This window comes from Hippocampus zosterae, chromosome 7 (genome assembly GCF_025434085.1).
Source record: "Hippocampus zosterae strain Florida chromosome 7, ASM2543408v3, whole genome shotgun sequence".
NCBI classification, from domain to species: Eukaryota; Metazoa; Chordata; class Actinopteri; order Syngnathiformes; family Syngnathidae; genus Hippocampus; species Hippocampus zosterae.
Window position 1 is genome coordinate 19,999,516 of NC_067457.1, and position 20,143 is coordinate 20,019,658.

A 20,143-nucleotide genomic window follows, 5' to 3' on the forward strand; every position below is an offset into this window, starting at 1 on the left:
TTTATATGAGAGGCGTTGGTTTTAATTCTTCTATATGAGAGAGAGAGAGACAAACAAGAAAGATCTGCGTTGACTGTATAGCGGCAAGGGTTTTATTGCAAACAATTTACCAACACATTTCACAATGACCTGCTTTTTAGTGGCCCAATTGATTTTGTGTGTGTATTGTAGTGAAAGAACAACCTCAAAGGCCCTGTTGGTTTCCTGCAGGCTTTGACAAATCCATACTCGCTGATCCTTACTGAACCGAGGTTTCGCCGTGTTTCTTTTGTCTGCAAGTTTCTTTGTCTATTGGAAATGACCTTGACAGACCCATCCGCCGATCCCCTCATCAATCACTCTTGCTTCTCGCTCTCCATCCCGAATGTACTCAGCCAACGTGAGGTGGTGGGCCAAGTGAAGAATTTGGTTTCGCTGCACCACCTCACAACGAAGACAGACTTACTCTGCGGTGACTGTCATCCGCTGTTGAGCACTGCAGGCTGGAAGAATTCCCCCCCCCCCCCCATCACCTGATTGACGACTACCTTCGGTGATAGCGCAATTTCAAATTGTCACTCCTTTGCTCTCTGAAAGTTTCAATGATTACATGCTTGAATGCACAGGAAGAAATAGGAAATTTGTTTTGTTTCTCAGCCTTTTTCTATTCTCTTTTAAAATATGTAGAGGACGCAGTGTCGACAGAGTCCGATGAGTTGGCGATAGACCGCAGCTATGTCAAGAAGAAGCTGGAGCACGGACTGACACGGATCTGGCAGGTTCGCCGCCGATTCTCTTCAGACGTTTACCGTTATCATTTCTGTCCCAACAAAACTGACCTTTTGCTCTCGTTTCCGTCAGGATGTCCAGTTAAAGGTGAAAGCCTACATCCTGGGGACCGACATGTCCAACTTCAAATATGACGACTTCATCGTGGTATTGGATGTTATCAGCAGGTATTGTTTCATGCCAGTGCAGGTAGCTGTTGCTTGCTAATGATTTGGGTTTCATCATGACTGTACCCCAGGGGAGGAACCAAGCATTCATTTGATTCAACTGCCCCCACTACCCACGCCCACTCAGAACATTGCTCGCAATTTGTAGCATTTCCGAGCTCTCCTCATAAGTAGTTTCAAAACAACTCTTATTAGAACCCGATCGCAACAACCCGCTGCTTTGTTTTTAAGGATCTTCAACCAAATAAGATTCCCATCAAGAGACTTTTCCATTTAATAGCTCATGCATGTTCATTTAACTCTCTGCATTCTCTCCCTAGGCTGATGCAGGTTGGTGAAGAGTTCTGTAGCAGTAAATCTGAGGTCCTGCAAGAGTCCATCAAACGCCAGAGTGTCAACTACTTTAAAAACTATCACAGGTAGGATTGCGGTCAAACAAGGACAAACAAGATTGGCGAGGTGATCCCCAGGGTGCAATTTGCAGGAGAAAACAATTGATATTCGCATTGATCTGGACTCTCAGTGAATGCTTATTTTCAGCTTTTGACACGTTTCCTTTCCCCCTTTTGCATGACCTTAAAAGTGCATTGTAAAGAGTCTTGAGATAATTGGAAAATTATGATCACTTTTTAAAAAATGGTTTTAATTTGCGCCTCAGTCAGGGCTTTATCTATTTGAACTGTGAAGGCTTTTCAAAAAAAAAAAGCTGTGACTCATTCCTTTTATTCTACTTTCTTTTACAATTTCTCAGGGCACGGCTGGAGGAGCTGCGTATGTTTCTCGAGAATGAAACATGGGAACTTTGCCCCGTCAAATCCAACTTCAATATCTCCCAGCTCCACGTGAGTTTAACTCTTTCCTTGTCATCAGGTGCCCAGGACAAACACTGCTAGGTTTTAAAGAAGGAAATGAAACTGGTGTCGCGGTTGATGCCTTTGCACGGGTCGTTCAGTAAAATCAGAATCGAGGAATTTGTGATCAATTATGGATATAAGACAAAAAGACCAGACAATTAAAAAGGGAGATAATCTGCAGTATTCATTCAGTGAGTTGCTTTTTAAAACATTATTTTCACTTGGGACTTTTCTCAAAGCTTTTCTATTTCTCTATCCTCTCTATCCCCCCCTCTATTTCACACCTTCCATAAACTAGGAGTTCAAGTTCATGGACCAGTGTCGCTCCCCTCCGCTTTCCCCAAGCCGACAGGGTGCATCCTCTGCCATCCAAATCCAAGAGCAACTGTGTCTGTTCCAGCAATACCTGCAAGACGGAAACCCTTTTGAGATGCACATTGAGCAAAAAGAGGAAGAGACAGAGGATGTGCTGGCATCGAATGGGGTGAGTCCCCAAAAGTCACTCAAACACTTGCGTAATATCATTTGAAATAAACCTCTTGGCTATCATCAATACTTCAAATGATACACATTATTTATGTGTTATGTGATTGTTCATGAGGTACAGTATATACAGTACATTAGATTTTTAGACATTCATACATTTGTTGACAGCTTACAGCGTCTGCCCTCTGATTGAGTCAAGTCAACATCAGCGCGATGCCGATGACTAATTAATGAGCTACCTGTTGAGATACACCGCGGCGTTTATAAAGAGACAAGTTGATTGTCACACAGTCACCGAGGGGGCTTCGCATCAGCCCCCATCCGCCCCATTGAAATTTTGAATGACATGCGAATGACATTTCGGCCATTTTGTATTCTGTCAACAGACAAAGCGTTTCTGCTTAGAAGTGAAGTGAACTTAATTGTCGTCGTCGTCGTATGGATGCCAAAGACGCTATATGGTGATATTGAACCGTATGTGACGGCCAGACAGAGCAGTTGTCATTCAGTGTACGACACATTCGAAGTGATTGCGACACAAAAGAACTGGCACACAGTTGGAGTGATTGGTTCTGTGTACGCTCTCTCTCAGCCCAAGAAGAGTTGGCCTCTTGTGTTTGCACCCATATATCACACTAATAGAGGCGCGCGGGTCCAGTGCGCGCAATTTTCTACTGTCTCCTTTAAAAAAATAATAATAATAAAGCATTCAGTTGTGCTGTCAAGGTCTATTTATGAAAGATACCACATTTTTCTTTGTATTACACTGGTTATTTTTAAATGGCTATATTATCCTTTTTAAAGCCATATTGCCTTATCTAATATGTCAGGCTTTCACAGCCCAAGCGTTCCTTGTGCATAAGCCTGTAAGCTCGAGCTGTTGTGATGCCGGAGCTTACGGTGAAGGAGTACAAAAAAAAAAAAAAGAATATATCAAATTATTTCTGGTAAGCCGTGACCAAATTCTTATCTGGAAGGTGTTTCTTTTCATGGCTATGTTCTCAAAAGGGTAGACGCTTCTCATTTTTGCAGTTGTATGTCACCAGGTCATATGAGTTGTAATTACATTTAGTAAATAACAAGTCATGGCAGTAGTTTGTTTTTTCAATCTTTTCACTACCGAAGGGAAAACCTTGAAAATTTCCATGTCCATTGAGTTTCAATATGCTCGTCCATATCCAATGCGGTTCTACGTTACAAGTCTTAAAAGTGTTATTCCTTCAGACCTCCTTCTCGACAGTAGGTTCCACCTGTGTATTTTTCTATTTGGCCTTGCTTCATTTTTTTTTTCCTCTCGCACCGATCCTTCTTTTTTTTTTTGTGTTCCATTCTCTTTGCCCTTTTCAAAGTATGAGTCCGACGAGCTGGAGAAGAGCACTTATCACGATTACGACAGCGACAGTGACGTCCCAGAGGAGCTCAAGCAGGACTACGTTGACGAGCAGACGGGAGACGTCCCCCTCAAGAGGTCAGTTGCACATAGGACGCACAGCGAGGGGGGGGGACCGGACAGCGAGCGGAGTTTCACAATAGGTTCATGTGTTATCCTTTCCGCTCCCAGGTATTACTTGCGCTTAAAAAAATAAAATGATCGAACTCAACCATGACTTTAATTGAGGGTAAGCGGTGGTTTACAAAATGGATAGATTTGTTATTTCAAGTCTGCAAGTCACCCACTACTTTTTTTTTTTTAACCATGCTCTGTAGGCTTCCCGTGAATGAAATCATGAAATATTCCCTTTCTTTCCACATCGGTGATTACTGCAGTTGCTATCAAACGCCGCCAAGATCAATTGACTAGTCTGACCAAATCCGGCGACGGCTAATTTTATGATCATTGTGTATCGCGGGTCGCATGCTAGATTAGCCGCATGGACCTGGAAGATTGCTGCTTTGATTCTACAGCAATATCAATCCAAGCACGCTATTGTATACATCTTATTAACTTTGATGGCGTCCTTACAAAAGCCGCTCTTGTATTGGACCTCCTTATTGTGCAAATGCATATCACGTGAGGGTCAGTGACTTGAAAGTACATTTTTCTTTTGATGCAACGTTGAATGGCGCAGTGCTTTCACAAAATTACACAGCGAAGAAAACGTGCAATACTATTACTTATTCAGGAGCTTGCCAGTTCAAAGGCATTGTTGTGGTACGTTATATTGAAAACGCCTTGTCCCGCAATGCAAACTCGCGTATTAATTGCACCATTACGAATGCACTCGGAGTCGAATCTCATTCTTTTAAAGGTCTGACACACTGCCTCTTTTGCCCAGGCGCTCACCATCACTTAACCCCTTTCCAGTTTCCATCGCGTGCATTGGCCTAAAGCTCCCAAAATGCTAATATCTCATTATTTTAAGCAGTACTAGCTAATGGCTCATGATGAACTGGGTCGCGTGGTCACGTCCAGTAATTAAATGCCCTATGTCATGATTGCTGGTTAATGTAGCTCAATGACGGGTGTCAGGGGTCCAGTTCATCGTGCTTCACCGGTGCAGTGACCTCACCCTACGGGTCCTTCTTTCTCGCCGGCATTGTATAATGCGTACTGATGGATCAATTAGAACAATTTCCACCCCCGCTGAGGTTGTTGTCCTGCTCTTTTGCAACAGACTAATAACCTATTTTGTTCATGTCTCCTTTCTGTCACAGTGTGTCTCGCGAGACCATACGAAGCAAGAAGAGGTCAGATTATAACCTGAATAAAGCCAATGCTCCGATCCTTACCAACACGACTCTCAATGTCATCCGGCTTGTCGGTGAGTCCCTTTTGTGCATACGTACACATACTATATAGTCTTTGCCCTTAGCTTTGCCCTTGCACTTCTTAAGAGGTACCTCGATGTCCGTGTGACATTATTACAGCATGCAAATGTGATGTGATGCAGCGACAAACATCATGGGATTTTTATCGTAATTTCACACTTTGAACCTCCAGCAACTTTCCACCAGATTTTGGAATATGTGCTGGTGGGATATTTTTGCCACTACGTACATAAACGATGCTTTATGCTCTTGGTCATTGCTGGAATAGAAAAGGGCTTTCTTCAAAATGTGACCACAAAGCTGAAAGTATCTATTCTCGGTGACTTGAAGCTTTCAGATGCAATGAAACTTGATCTCAATCGCGATGATGTTGAAGAAAAAAGCCAAAGATTTTCCTGACTCCACCACTTTCTAACCGCTGATGTCTTGTCCCGTCAGGGAAATACATGCAGATGATGAGCATTCTGAAGCCGATTGCCTTCGACGTCATCCACTGCGTGTCGCAGCTCTTTGACTACTACCTCTATGCCGTTTACGCCTTCTTTGGACGAAATGACATGGTACGGCATTCTAGTGATTCCTCTTTTTTTTTTTTTCTTCAGTCAGTTCTCAGCGGTCAGGAACGCAGGGAGAAGTTGCGTCAACAGAATATTATGCACCCCTGACTGAGATTTAGACAGAGTAACCTAAAGGCTCACCCTCATTTTGACAGATTATTTTGCCGTAACAGCAACAGGAGACCCGCTGGGAGTTGAATTCTTGCAGTAGAGAGAAAATTCCCCTCCCGGTCTTGTAGATTTATGATCTCACGGGTGAATCCTTCGCATATTCCGAAACTCGCTCACCCATAAACTGAGTTGGTGACTCCAGTCTGCATTTTGGCTCAGTGTACGAGTTTTGACTTGGGAACAAAATTCAAATGGGTCCGGTAACAAGCAATTGGATTATCTCTGTGCATATTCCATTGGAATGAAAGGTTGCAGCCTACCGCCAACTCAGCCCAGCCGGGTCTTGCTAAACTATTCTCCACAAAACACATTTGTTGCGTCGTCACCCTACTGTCACGGTAGCAAGAGGAAAATGGAGACTTCTATCCCGTTAAGTTGAAAGAGATAAAGTGGACGAACGCTCCACGCGGTCTGCTGTAATAGAAATTCTTCACGCTTGCATGCGCGTGCCACGCCGAGGTAAACGAAGCTGACGTGTAAGTCGCATCTTCAAAGTTCTTTGACCGTCTTCCACCCACTGCGACACATTATTTTTATGATCATCTGCCATCTTTGAGTAAGATTTTATGAACCATCCCATTGCATCAATGGTCTCACTTAAAGAGGCACGTACAGTAAAATGCAAATCGCTCCATGAATCTTTCAAAAGCCCTTATGCGATGCACGCATGCCGCAGTTTTGACCCAGGACTTGCTCTTTTTGCTCTGCCAGGATGGATCCGCTTGACTTTTCCCGTTGAAAAGTCAAGACTGATTCATATTCCAAAGGGGTAAATGCCCCCAGTATGTGTCTATATTGGCTGAACCAAGTCTGTCATACGTAGGTTCAAGATGCATTATTTTCACAGAACAGACTTCATAAATAATCAGGCGTTGATCTGTTTGGATTTAGTGCAAAGACGATTTTGGACTCCGCATTTCAGACTTGCATGCGTCACTAAAATGTCTCCTTTTGGCGAGAGACAAATTCGAGCCTAAGCAGAGTCATGGGTGTCTACTGCGCAGATGGAGACGGCAAATGACTGAATCCGACGCTGTTGCTCAAATGGTACAGGTCCCAAAAAATGAGCACTTCAGAATGTAGACTTGGAATGACCTCCTGAACTTGAGTGATTTAATATACAGTTGATTTGTTGTGTAACTCCTGGAAAGCCTTGAGTGCAATTTGTCTTTCGGCTTTCCTGGATGTAACGGAGCAGGATTGCACGCTTACTTCTTGGGGCATGTTAAATAACAGCTTGTATATTAAAAAATAAATAAATAAATAAATAAAAAAGGGGAACATTTTATGGTTATTTTTAAGGTGAGACCAAACCATTTCGATCTTTTTCTCGAATTATTTTGTTGGGCCACATCAACCGCTTAATTGGTCTGACAAAGTATGTCAGAGGCTTCAAACGTTTTTTCAAACGAGCCAAACTGTACCAGGCAAGTGCCACAGTGACTCGGTATTCTCCGTCAAGTTTTTCTTTTCACGGTTCGTGCCCTGTTTTAATGATCGCCGCACATAACGTCACTTCGTTAACTGACTGTCACAGTCTTTTTTGTTTTTTGGGGTGATTGTCAGTTCGAAGGCACATTTAAATTTGAAGTCCTCCATTTAATTCCCTTTGGAGTGGTTTCAGATTTTTATGGGGGTAGTTCTGACTTTTCATCCTCACTGTTGTAATTTTACTGTCTTTTCCCCCCCGCCCCGTTTCTGTGGTCCCTATGTCATCTATAGCCTGTCCCAAGCCCATCTTTGCCCTCTCATGGTGGCAGAGAGTCGGGTACAGCCCGAGTGGTGGGCCCGGCTTGTTTGGTAAGAGTAGAATGAGGCCTGCCTTGCGAATTCCACACCCTAGTCAGCACTTGTATGGTGATTTGAAGGTGTGCCTGATCTGCTTCCTTGACTGACGCCAAGTGCATCTGAAAGTAACTCCAGAGGCGTTCAAGTTTTTTTCTGTAGTGCTTCCAGTCTCTCCACCCTCTTCTGTCCTCTGCGTTAGTTTGTGTGAATGTTTTATTTTGATGTGCGCCCCTTACAGTTACCCCTCTCCCTGTCGAAAGAGGATCCTCTTGTCTCGGAGAACATGAGATGAGCGCAGATGCGTATGCGTGTGGCATGCTTTCACACTCTCCTGAAGTGTGCGCTCTCATACAGGAAGTTGTTGCTGACACTAACATGTGTGTGTGTGTGTGTGTGTGTGTGTATTTCACAGTATGAATCATCGGGTCTGGGCCTGATCAGCAGCAGACTGCGAACCACACTGAACCGTATCCAGGAGAGCCTCATTGACATGGTACGACTGCAGTACACCGTCTCCTCACGCTCATGCTTCCTCTTTTTCCTGCTTTACAATTGCTCATTACCTCATTGCCGGGCTCATTTTCTGACACAAACATGCTCTCTCCTTTATGGCCTCTCCATTTCTCTCCTTTTAATGCTTTTTTCCCTCCCCCTCTTCTATTCTCTCTCACCGTCGCGGTCGTATGTGTGGCCTTGTTGCCGAGAGAGCCCGCAGCTTATGTTGCCACCAAATACATTACGGGTCGTCATTAGGTGGCCACCGGTCACTCACACACACATACCTTCCCCTAAGTGACCAGGGCTGGCTGGATTCGTACGTGTTGTTCCATTAGGGCCTTCAATGATGACAATTAGTCTGATGCTAGCCGTACCCCCCCAACCCCCTCACCCCTCCTGCAGCCTGGCTCGTCTGATCCATGATGTTCCCAAAGCCGTCTTGTTAACTTCTGCTTTTCGGTTGTCGCCATTTTCCGGGTTTTCATCTGGCTGTGTCTCCATTGCCGCCCGAAGTTTTGTTTCTCCACAACAAAATAGAAACTTTTGATGACATTGTTGGCTTGGTTCTCGAATCGGTCTCCTCTGTGCTGTAAGAGTTGATGCAAATGAAGTTCACTCTGCCTCTTCGTTGTGAATACGTTTTGAAAAATGTTTCAAACTGGAATTAGCTTTTTTCCACCTTGTGTAAAGCTATGTGAGTGTGTTGTTATATTCAAAATAGAAGTAGTGTATGTGTTGTGTTAAAAAACATGATTTACTTTGACCAAAATTCCCTGCACGCATGCTGAAATATTGAATGTGGAAGGATCCTGCAGAGGCAAGCTGGAAAAACCCCCAAGTTAAAATGGCTGAATAAATAAAACGGAGGGAAAACGAGTGTAATGTGATGAAGCATACGAGCTGTAACACAGCCTTTGCTGAGATTTTCTTCAAAACTGATAAAAGACTAAATCTTCATAACAGAATTTAAGTTTCAGTCATTTTAAAGTGTTATGGGAAATTACATAAGAACGTAAAAGCTTACAGGGAACCCCAAACTTTTTGGAGAGCTTTTGAGTACAAATAACGTCTTACTGTTTGGGAACGCCGCAGCCGTGCCGAGAAGGGAATTGTCGCAGATGAATGAGATTTCTTCGAGTGCCACTCAGCTCTCAGCGGGCACCAAACAAGTCTTCGTAGTTCACCGAAGGCCGACGAACATTTTCAAGCCAAACTTTTGAGTGCCAACAATCAGGAATGCTCTGAAGAAAAATCACATGATCGCAACGTAAGTGATTTCTTGATTCCAGTTTGATTTGGCATGTACTCAGGTTGAGCACGAATTGTCCTTTAAGTAGCGCAAGTGATTTTTTTTTGCTTCCACCCAACTGCGGCTGAGTCCGCAGGCGCAGTCTCGCACTTGCATGCAAATGCGAAAGACTTTGTACACCAGAGAGTGGGCAGGTTGGACCTCATTTGTAAACACATTCTCGAGTTAATTAGACACGGCGTTTCAATCGAGCAGTCAAATCCTTGCGGTTGCGCTCCCGTGATTTGACGTCGCGGCGCTTTGATTCTAAAGCCAGCGTGCTGGTAATGACTCAGAGTCCCACGTGAGGTAGCATCTCATTTCGTCTCAGGTACGGAGTGGACTCGCCTTCAATTGGAAGATCCGCCGGGGGGGAAAAAAAGAGGAATAATATCAACCGCGCTTCCTACAGTGGACGGCTTCTCGTGTCATCAGGTTATCATTACTGGCGCATGAAAGGGTTAATATCATGTTTGCCTTCATGATAGCTCGCTGACATATATTTTTTCAATTTAAAGCTTGTTCAAGAGAGAGGGAATTTATGACCGAATGAGTTAAATTTCATTTTCCTCTTCTTACGAGTCCCCTTTTCGGGTTTTAGTTGATATTTTGGAAGGGATCAGCTGCACCGTGTAAACGCTTGTTGTCATTGATGATGTTTCTGCGGGAACATTTGATGACGGCGCTATATCAAATTCATGGCCGAGGCCCATCTGTGTCCACGGTGTCCCTGGTTGAAAGTTCAGCTGTGACAGATGTTGAGAGCCCCTTGCCCGAGGCAACATTTCAAGCCGTCACACACTTGGATTTTTAATGAACAAGACATTTCTTCTTGTCATGTCTTCCTGTTCTGCCCCTGCCTTTATTTCCATCCCTTTTGTTGTTCACTACTATATGTTCATGATTATAGGCTTTTATAACTTAATTCAGGCATAGTTTGTTATTTTGTGCCACTCAATTTATACTACGGAAGAATCGAGACAGGCCGAGTTAAAGTAAGCCGAGTGTGTGTACGGTAGCTTCCCTAACGGAACCATCGGTGCACACCTTAAGACCTTTCACTTTAATTCATCTGGGATGTTTGTTTTTTTACGCATTAGTTTGGTGCTTCTGTTTTGCTAATTAAAAAAAAAAGTTCTGCTGAGCACAGCAATTTAAAAGTACAATGCATGTTACATTACATTACGTCCATATTTTCCTATTCTTTTGGATCTTGTGATTGCTGAGTTGCGACGAGTTGAGTGGGTTGCGTATGTTAATTTCTGGATGCTCGGCTTGAGTAATATTTCATACATCACAATCGACAGAGTATGGTGAGCTGGCTCCCATATAAGCGGCACAGCCCGCTTGTCGCACACCAAACACGTTACAGTACGGTAATTGGATCGTCACCTTTCAGGGCACATCGCTGTCGCGATAAGTGTCTTTGTTGTGGCCTGCTCACTCGCTTTGAGTAGGGACTGGCTTTTGACAGCGGTTATGGATCATAATTAAAGCTCTACGGTCTGACCGCATTTGTCAGACGATCACAAGTATTGACACTTGGAGGGGTTTTTGATTGGAGCGCACCAAGGCGGCCTCGCTTGAAAGGTTCAGCAGTAGGTCACGTACCTTGGCAGTCAGAAGGAGACGATTTATCCCCTTTGGAGACACTTTCCGCCGCTTCCCTAAATTTCCACCGGTGACTCATCGCAGTTCCCGTGGGAAGAAACATCTTGCTGTGCATGGAAGCGCTGTCATTTAAATATTTACAGCGCGCACCCCCGACACCTTTGTTTTAATTATTTGCCACAGCTGGAAGGATCAGGGGTTTGGGTTAGCCATCCATATGATGAAGCGTCTTTACGGTATTGATTTCAAAAGCAGTGAAATGTCGACTTGACTTGAATTAACCGCCAACATAAGTCCGCCAGTTCAGCTCAACGCGATCCGGATACTGTCCATTTTGGCATCCTCGTGTTCAACTGCTGTCTCTGAATCCCAAACGCGTCACTCTCGTCAGATTCATTTTTGTCAGCTCCACGACGGCTCTAAGGCGCCGAGTGATTGTCAAAACAAAATCAAGGAAGGTTCATTTAACGTGTCTAATGAGAACAAAATATCCGGTAATTGTGTGACAAAGAGGTGCAAAAAGATCCACTTGACAGTAATTGCCTTGGAGCCAGACCACTTGAACTGACCATGCCCCTCCCCCCCCCTCCAGCCCCCACATCCCCCCCCCCCCCCCCCCACCGGGTACACTGGAGAGGAATAAGCAGTCAATCATGATAAATTGAGACACTTCACCAAATAGATTTATAATCCCCTGTTGAAAGCCTCATTTATGATGGCTGCGATATGATTTGAATTCCCTTTATTAATAGATAAATACATTTTAAAAAAACGTTTTATTGGAAACGGCGGTAAAAAAAAAAAGAACATTGAAATTTTCAGAGGCACACCTGTACACGAACAATGCTCGAGATTGTTTTGCGTCACTGTATATTAGTCGGCAGCAAAAAATGTTGTGACAGCTGTTGTGGAGATTTAAATTGAATTCACCAAATGGTATGATCTGATCAGTATCACATCTCACTTTTTCAGGGATGTTTTTTTTTTTTAACGCTTTCATGCACCACTAAGGATAACCTGATAATATGATAGGCTGTCCACTGTCGTGACCGCTGCACCTGAAAGGGTTCAACTTGAAATGACGCAAAATTTGAGAAACCGATCTGAGGGGGGGAATAAATAAATAAAATAAAAAAAATCTGCGCATTTGCTGCTGCCGAGCAACTTTGTTGTGTCATGCGCAAAACTGACACGCTTGCCTGACATGAAAATGCAGTTGGACTTGAATACGGTGATTTTGTCGCCTGCGGATGAGCGGTCTGACGCTGTTCATCTTGATCCTGGCTTTCCTGCAACACACTACCAGAGCCCCAATGAGGGAAAACAAATCCCCGCCCAACGAGTACCGTGCGACACTTCACAAAGTCATTGTGCTTCTCCTGTTGCTGGTTTGTCATTTTCAAGTGAGCAAATCCTGCCGCTTTATCTTTTTCATTGCTTTTAAGCGAAACAGCGGGGCATACGCTCTTATCCCGCGTCTGATCTATCTCCCGCCTCATTCGATGCAAAATCTCCGTATGTATCCTTTCTTTCCAATGGGAATTCAATCCTTTATTTTGAAATCATTAGACAAGGGTAGATAAGCTCCCACGCTTTGATGGCCTCGTCTTTTAACCGAGCACGTGCTCCACATGGGACAAGTGTGTGTTGCGTGCGTTTGTGGCATTAATACCAACAGACACAATCGAAACAACTTTTTCCCCCCCTTTGCACATTCGCTGAATATGAATGACCGGAAAGAATCTTGAAAGCGGTATTCCGGGCAAACTCTTCGTTATTACTCGCTGACAGGCTCAGGGAAAGAATTCTTTACAGAAGCTTTGAGAAGGATGTGTGTGAGGGAAAACGTTTTCATCTTTTCGGGGAGCTGGTAGGATCAAAGATGTATGACATCGTTGCAGTATATCGTCCATACCGGGAGAGGACAATTTATCTTTGAAGGGGAAAAACTGATTGTTCTACAAGGCAGCGCAGATCCTTTTGAGATTTTTACACCCGAGTTTGTTTTGAAGCGCTCATTGCGATCTTATCTTAACCCCTTCAGTTGACAGTTGCTCGTGTTATCAGGTAACAGCACTGGTGTCAGACTCGAGGCCCGGGGGCCAGATCCGGCCCGCCACATGATTTTATGTGGCCCGCCGAAGCAAATCATATGTGTCAACTTCCATGATCCTTGCTAAAATCTGGACCAAAATGTCCAGTTGTCACATATAAATAAATAAATGGTGAGATTTTGCAATAATTTTGTGACCCTGTTTGCACACACTTGAAAATCATTATCGTTGACTGCTTTCAAAACTAGTAATCCGTCAATTTGTTGTGTTACAAATAATAACACGACGAGATGTCATAACGGCCCTCCGAGGGAAGACGTAACTCCAAAGTGGCCCCGCAACAGAAATGAGTTTGACACCCCTTGGTTCCAGGGTGCATGAAAGGATTAATAAACACATGCTGAAATGAGCACGGGAGTTGAATAGCTACAGTCCTGCGAGAGTGAATTTATTGCGTTTTTAAATCCATCAAGCGTGTTTGAAAAAAAAGTTCAATGTAAGCAAAGGCCAATTCTTAATTGTTTTTCAAATCGGGAACAATCTCCTGCTACTCCCTGCCCTGATTAGATAATTACAATAATTACATGGATGTCTCTGGAACGGAATACTTCATTCATTTCTGAACTATTTTTTTAGGGGCAGAGGTGCGGAGGTGTTATATATACAGCACTGTAAGAAAGTAAGATTTGCAAAACTCAAACGCAGCACGCGATTTACAGTATGTCCGCTCACTGAAATCCAACATTTCAAGCCGCGACTTTTATCGATACTCATCTTTCCTTCTCCTGAATAATCACGAAAAGTAGAGACGTTCACCACAGATGTTACGGTGCCTTGTGACCCCCCCCCACCCCCCCCGCCCCGTTCATTTCTCGTTTTGTGCTTTCTTTCGTTTGCACACTTTTTGCTTCGAAAACCCTGACAGCGTGGACCAGTAGTGGCCATTTGTAGCATTCGCGCCGCTATGCCCTGGAGTGTGCTTTTGTGAGAGAATGATCTGTAGCACTCTTAATAGCGGCGCAGCTCACAGCCATTTATTAGTTGCGTGATTGCCATCGATCCGCCAGGAGGCTGTTTTCGAAGCGCCAAGGTTCTCACATGGCCGTGTTGCGTCACATGTTTCATCAGGGGGAAAGAAAAAAAAATGTACGCTGTTTCACTTTTATTTTTTTCTCAAGTGGTTCTGCCTTAATGGGCAGTTTCTCCTCCAGGGCTGACATCCTCCGTCTCTCTTCTGTTTTCATTTTTTTTCTCTCTGTGTAGTCTTCCTCCCTGGCGAGTTCTTCGTCTTCCCCGTTTCCCTTCTGGCTTTTCAATCAACCGTGTAAAACATGAGTGGGTGATATGGGGGGAAAAAAAATAATTTGATGAAACCAACCCCCAAAATATTGTCATTCTGAACTTGCTTCCCAAATGGCTACAAGCAGTACGTTTTGCTTCGATTTGAATGAAGAGACGCTTCCCCATGGATCGCCGTTCTGGAGTCGCCACTGGCCAGTGCGTTGCCATATTCTCATGAAAGTTAGGGTTTTTTTGTCTAGAATTCACAATTTTCAAGAACAGTTGAGCTTTGTTTAGTCTTCAGGGTTTTTTTAAATTACAATTTCACTTCATGTTTGCGCCATTTTGCGAAGTTAACATTGTTGTCAAACGAGTCAAGTAAGAAGATGAGGTTCCACAGCACATCTTCGCAAGATATACTGTATATATCCTGTATATCCCTGAAAACTCAAAAATTAACTCATTCAGTACCAGCCAATTCTAGACCAAGTCTGAAAAGACGTTTAAAAACGTCTCTGGGAGTGAATGAGTGAAGCATTAAAACAAAAACCAAAAAATTGAGTTTACGTTTGCTTTAGGCCGCATGCTAATCCGTTGCATGCATCTCTTTCCCTTGCAGGAGGCCAGCAGTGAAGCTACTAGCATGCACGCTCCCTCTGAGGACAGGAAGGAGAAGGTGCCGAGCCCCCACCTCAGCCAAATGGTGGTCCTCACAAACAGTGGCACGCTTTATGGGCTGGCGCAGAGAGTGGTCGCCACCGAGTCCCTGTAAGTAGCCCCTCAAAAAAAAACGTAAGCAGCCGATGTGAACATGAAATAATGAAACGTGATCAATCCAATGTACATTTCGGCCATTAAAGACTCGGAAGGTCCAGAGGACATGACTAAAAGTCGAAATGAGATGAATATTGTAGACTTGATTTCAGAATGTTCCGTACCTGTTTGGGAGACGAGACGCCGCCGCCTTGATCGGCAACATTTTCTGCTCGTCTTTTCTCAGTGTGTTTTTGGCTGAGCAGTTTGAGTCGCTTCAATCCCATTTGGACACAATGATGCCCGCTGCCAAGAAGCCTTTTCTGCAGCAGTTCTATTCCCAGGTAGAGCACGCAAAATCCCGCACCCTTTAGTCTAATTACTCCAAATATGATTTGTCATTGTCAGCGACAGACGCCTCCATTCGAATTGCTAATCGAGCAACAGCGGGGGCGACCAAGCCTACCGTCGTGATCGAATGTGACATATTTTTCATTTAAATGTCTAAGCATCTTATTGTTACACGAGGTGATCATTCTTGACAATGTTTTGTTTTTGTTTTTTTTTGCTCTTTTGAGTTGAATTTTTGGGGCCCGATGTAACACCGATGTACTTGTTCTCTGTGAAGTATCTCACGTCATTTTTTTTCAACCAGTGCCGACTTTTACTTCTTGAGAAACCAATTTCTGCTCCGGTAGCAACGGCCAAGTAACCCATCACTGTGTGCCATTATCTCTGTGTTCTGCAAAAAAAAAAAGAAAAGAAATTGTCACTCGAAAGTCAGCACGCTGATCTTTTCCTGCCACTTTCTTTGGTGAAGAACTTGACATTTCAGATGTTTAAATGATGATTGAATGCCAGGTTATGACAATGTAATCGCGCACATGCAAACCGGTTGCCCGCATGAAGTGTTATTGTCCCCAAAAAAATAAGTGAAACATTATTCGAAAATTCTAATTTGACCACGTGCCAAAATGACAGTGGGATGTTCCTTCTCTCAGACTGTGTCGACGGCCGGCGAACTGCGGAAGCCCATTTACTGGATCGTGGCTGCCAAGGCCATCGACTATGAGCAGATGTTGCTCCTGATGTCCGGCGTCAAATGGGACATTAAAGAGATCATGTCCCAGCACAACATATATGTGGATGTGCTCTTAAAGGTAAGGTGTGACCGTAGATTGTTTCCCGTTGTTTTAGCCCACCTTGGATTCTATCCACTTTCTGCGTCGCTTGTCCTCAATATGGTCACAAACGGGCGGAGCCTTTCCCGGCTAATTTTGGAGAACCATTTACATCAATGGGCGAGTTTGAACATGGATGTTTTGGGAATGTGGGCGGACGGCAGAGTACCAAAATAGAACGCAAGCAAGAGAGTGAGCGTACATATACGTGAATTTGTTGTCCATCATAAAACTGACTTAAGATAGTAGATCGATCGTAATGGATTTTTGACTCGACTTGAAGAGCAACAGTCATTCGTTTTCCTTCACAAACATCAAATACAGGTGTCGACAACAAATGTGCATTTCGCTATTACGTCATCTGTACCTACACCATTCTTCTCCTTTCACGAGAACGCAGGCTTCTTTCTGCCACACTGGCCGAAAAAAAAAAAAAAGGAAATTTGATTAAGTGAAGCTGAGCCAAAAGGCAACAGGTCACGCTGAGCAAACTCTATTTTTTTTTCTTCTTTTGCAAATTGGATTTGTTGCCCAAGAAGTATTACAGGACTTATATTAATCCAATATAGTCACCTGTTTTTTTCCTTTTTTTTTTTTTGTTTTGTTCTGATTTGTGCCCACTGAAGCCTGTGTTCACGTACAAGAGTGGACCTCGAATCTTCTTACATTTTTTTTCTTTTGCAGAACATTACGCAAATAACTAAATTCAGTTAATATATATGTAATGTGTTTATTATTTTACTTTATGTTAACTGTTTTGTTGAGCGCTTTGTTACAGCTGTAGCTGTTGTGAAAGCGCTATATAAATCACAATGTATTGTATTGTGTGTGTGTCGTGGAGCAGAGAGTTTTCATCATTTTGTGTCTGTCGCTGAAGTGAAAGTAAACCCGCTAAATATGCACCTCGAGGCATGCTCATCATACATTTTGCATTGGAAGGGGAGGGAGAAGGTCAAACCGAGAAGTCAGAAAAAGTTTGCGGTGTGTGCGCTTGTGCACGGGACCCACATCCCTGTTAAGGAATGTGTTAAATCACATATCTGTCTCAGAGTCCAGAGATGATGCATTTATGAATGGAGTCATACATAATAAAATATTCTACTCAGAGGGAAAAGTATTTTGTACCGAAAAAGAAGTTCGACTCACCTCTTTGAATTCCTGCATGGCTCACAGATCTTTGTCCGGCTCTGGAACTAATTTATTTCTTGAGGTAAATTGCAATCCCAGAGTCACTGGATTAAATCCTTACGGTGTCAAAATTGTCCGCTTGATGGACTAACACGGTGCCTCTTACAACCGGCATGTCCCTCTCCCCATCGGGTACTAATAACCTACTTTCACAACTTGTCAGATACACATAATGCAAGCGCATTGTGCATTGATGGAAACCAGCGTGCCACACATTTTTTTGGGGGGGGGGGGGGGGGGTTATACTGCATACAGAAGAATATTTTATTCATGAATTCACGTTTATCACCAACATTCAACAATGACATTGATTTGCATATAAATTGGCATGGAGATGCCGTCGCCTCCAAATTGCTTCATTGAGAAAACGCTGAAGTAAAGGAACTATTGTGAGGCTATTTTAAGACGAAATAACAGTACAGGTTTGCGCGCCGGCTATCAAGCTTCTGGTTTGTGTTGCGCCGGTGTGATTGTCGCGTCCACCTCGCAGCGGAGAGCAACGTTTCCGTGCGTGTGAACATTCACGCATCTTCCACCTGAAGCATCCCTTGGACCGCAGTGAGCGACATCAGACGTTCACGCGGCGGGCCAAAGCGGTGTCACACTTGGCCAAAACCCGAGACCAAAAATAGGTTAACATGATTTTGATAAGTCAGAAGAAAATCCAAACCGGCTATCTATCAAAACAGAATACATTAATATAATCAGCGCTAGCTTACTTTAATTTTCGCATACATGTGCTTTTTAAGGACAATTCATGAAGTCTTCATCTGGAACCATACAATCCCACATTTGCCCCACTCATGAATCATGGGAGAAAAAAAAAACGTGTCGTTTGATAAAACACAACAATTTCTGGTCACCTGACCTCTGAAACGTACGAAAGAGCCTCATTTAAGGAGATCGTAAACTATGCCCATGATTGGACTTCCTGAAATAGCGTTTGCGCGGGAATAAAAGAATGAGTCATCCGTCTTGATTGACCTAATGTCTGCTTTTTCTTTTTCTGATACAAAAGGAGTTTGAGATGTTCAACCAGCGGCTTGGTGACGTCTCCAGACAGGTGCGCATCCCACTGCCTGTGTCCAATGTCCTTTGGGAGCACTGCATCCGCTTGGCCAACAGGACTCTTGTCGAGGGGTAAGACAGTTCATTTACATATTTTGACTTGAGAATCATCCCGAAGATGATGCCGTCATGCGCCTGGACACACGGGCGCACAACCGCCCGTATGTCCGGCTCGTGCCAGAGCGGACTTTGCGGAGATCCTTTGGGATGACGCTTTCACAAAACAGCTCGACATTCATCCCGTCCCGCTCGCTTTGCTCTTCCGCCGTCTCGTCCGGACTCATCGGGGAATCGCATGAGGCGGGCCACTCGTACTAACTGTAACATGTTCTTGACACATCCCTTGGTTATGCATGGCATCGCTTTTTTGCTTGTCAGCACCAAGTAGGGCTTTTGATAGGGGACAGGAAGGGCCTGTGCATGTTTTTTTTTAACACTACCTGCGTCCTTGTGGTTGAGTGGACGTGCGGAGTGGTTTGTTACATCAGAGGCGTGCTGAAGCGCTCTCATCTTGATGGAGTGAGGCTGCAGCCAACTGTTTTGAAGGGTTAAAAAAAAAAAAACAGCACAGAGTGGATTAGTGACATAAGAATCTTGATGATTGCACACATCCTCATTGTCTACCTATTTTTCTCTGCTCACCTGGTGCAGTTTTGATGGCAGGTAGCGTCTGCGTTTTCTTTCCAAACTTAAAAAAAGAAAATTCATAAAGCGCTAGCTTCGCTAGGGAAAAACTACGTATCTGCAGAGGAATCCGAAACACACTTTTTTTGAAGTTTTCCTCAATGTCGCTCTTGCGGTTCTCCAAACAGGTTGCAGTGTGTTTCGAGTCAACCGGAATGAGATAATTCATTCAACATTGTCTGCCTAAACCAGCAAAAAGATTCAACCAAACCATATATGCTTTGCGCAAAAGCTAAATGCTAATGTGAAGAAGAAAAAAAAGGAAATCAAAATTTTTCATGCGCTAATTATAAATCTTTAGCTGGGATAGGCTCTAGCACCTGAAAACCTAACACAGGAGAATATGGGTTGGTGTTCAACCTTCCTTGGATTTAATCGTCTGCATTTACCCCATTTAAAGAGCAAAAATATAATTCTCATGCACTCAAGCGCAGCCCGTTAGTTTGGCTAATGTCAGCTTTCTAATGAGATTCAGCGGCAAGTTCCGAGCACCGTTTGGCTCGTGGCGCCTTTGCGGCACAAGAGGGCCTGTGATCTGCAGCTTGAAAAGGAACGCAGCGCCGTGCCATCTGGCGACGTCAACCGAGCGAAATGAGGCTGGCGAGCCCGAATATGGGGTCTGCCCACGATGGCGCGAGTAAAATAATGAAACATTCTCCGGCGGGCAGACACCACAACATGTGATTTCCTGCCCCTCTTTTGTAGCTATGCCAATGTGAAAAAATGCAGCAACGAAGGTCGGGCCCTAATGCAGCTGGACTTCCAGCAGTTCTTGATGAAGTTGGAGAAGCTGACTGACCTCAGACCCATTCCCGATAAGGAGTTTGTCGAAACCTACATCAAGGCCTACTACATGACGGAGAACGATATGGAGCAGTTCATCAAGAACCACAGGGTGAGGCATCAGTGGCAGTCATTTGTCGAATTTTGTTTGACCTTGTCGACAAATGACCTGGCCTCAAGAAGAAAAACAACAT

At 43.9% G+C, this 20,143-nt stretch overlaps 1 protein-coding gene across 2 annotated transcripts in view; it reads left to right on the forward strand.

Annotated features, from left to right (window-relative positions):
• vps50 (VPS50 EARP/GARPII complex subunit) overlaps positions 1-20,143 on the forward strand; it is a 47,209-nt gene that overhangs the window by 26,070 nt on the left and 996 nt on the right. Inside the window, exons 14-28 of one of the 2 annotated variants that reach the window (XM_052069256.1) lie at positions 667-758; positions 841-935; positions 1,256-1,354; positions 1,687-1,777; positions 2,088-2,273; positions 3,625-3,743; positions 4,931-5,037; positions 5,483-5,604; positions 7,495-7,572; positions 7,973-8,053; positions 14,912-15,060; positions 15,293-15,389; positions 16,047-16,205; positions 18,433-18,554; positions 19,872-20,061. In XM_052069256.1, the coding sequence (XP_051925216.1) occupies positions 667-758; positions 841-935; positions 1,256-1,354; positions 1,687-1,777; positions 2,088-2,273; positions 3,625-3,743; positions 4,931-5,037; positions 5,483-5,604; positions 7,495-7,572; positions 7,973-8,053; positions 14,912-15,060; positions 15,293-15,389; positions 16,047-16,205; positions 18,433-18,554; positions 19,872-20,061 (1,787 nt within the window). The remainder of the gene's footprint in view (positions 1-666; positions 759-840; positions 936-1,255; positions 1,355-1,686; positions 1,778-2,087; positions 2,274-3,624; positions 3,744-4,930; positions 5,038-5,482; positions 5,605-7,494; positions 7,573-7,972; positions 8,054-14,911; positions 15,061-15,292; positions 15,390-16,046; positions 16,206-18,432; positions 18,555-19,871; positions 20,062-20,143) is intronic. The other variant, XM_052069257.1, reaches the window with a different exon arrangement.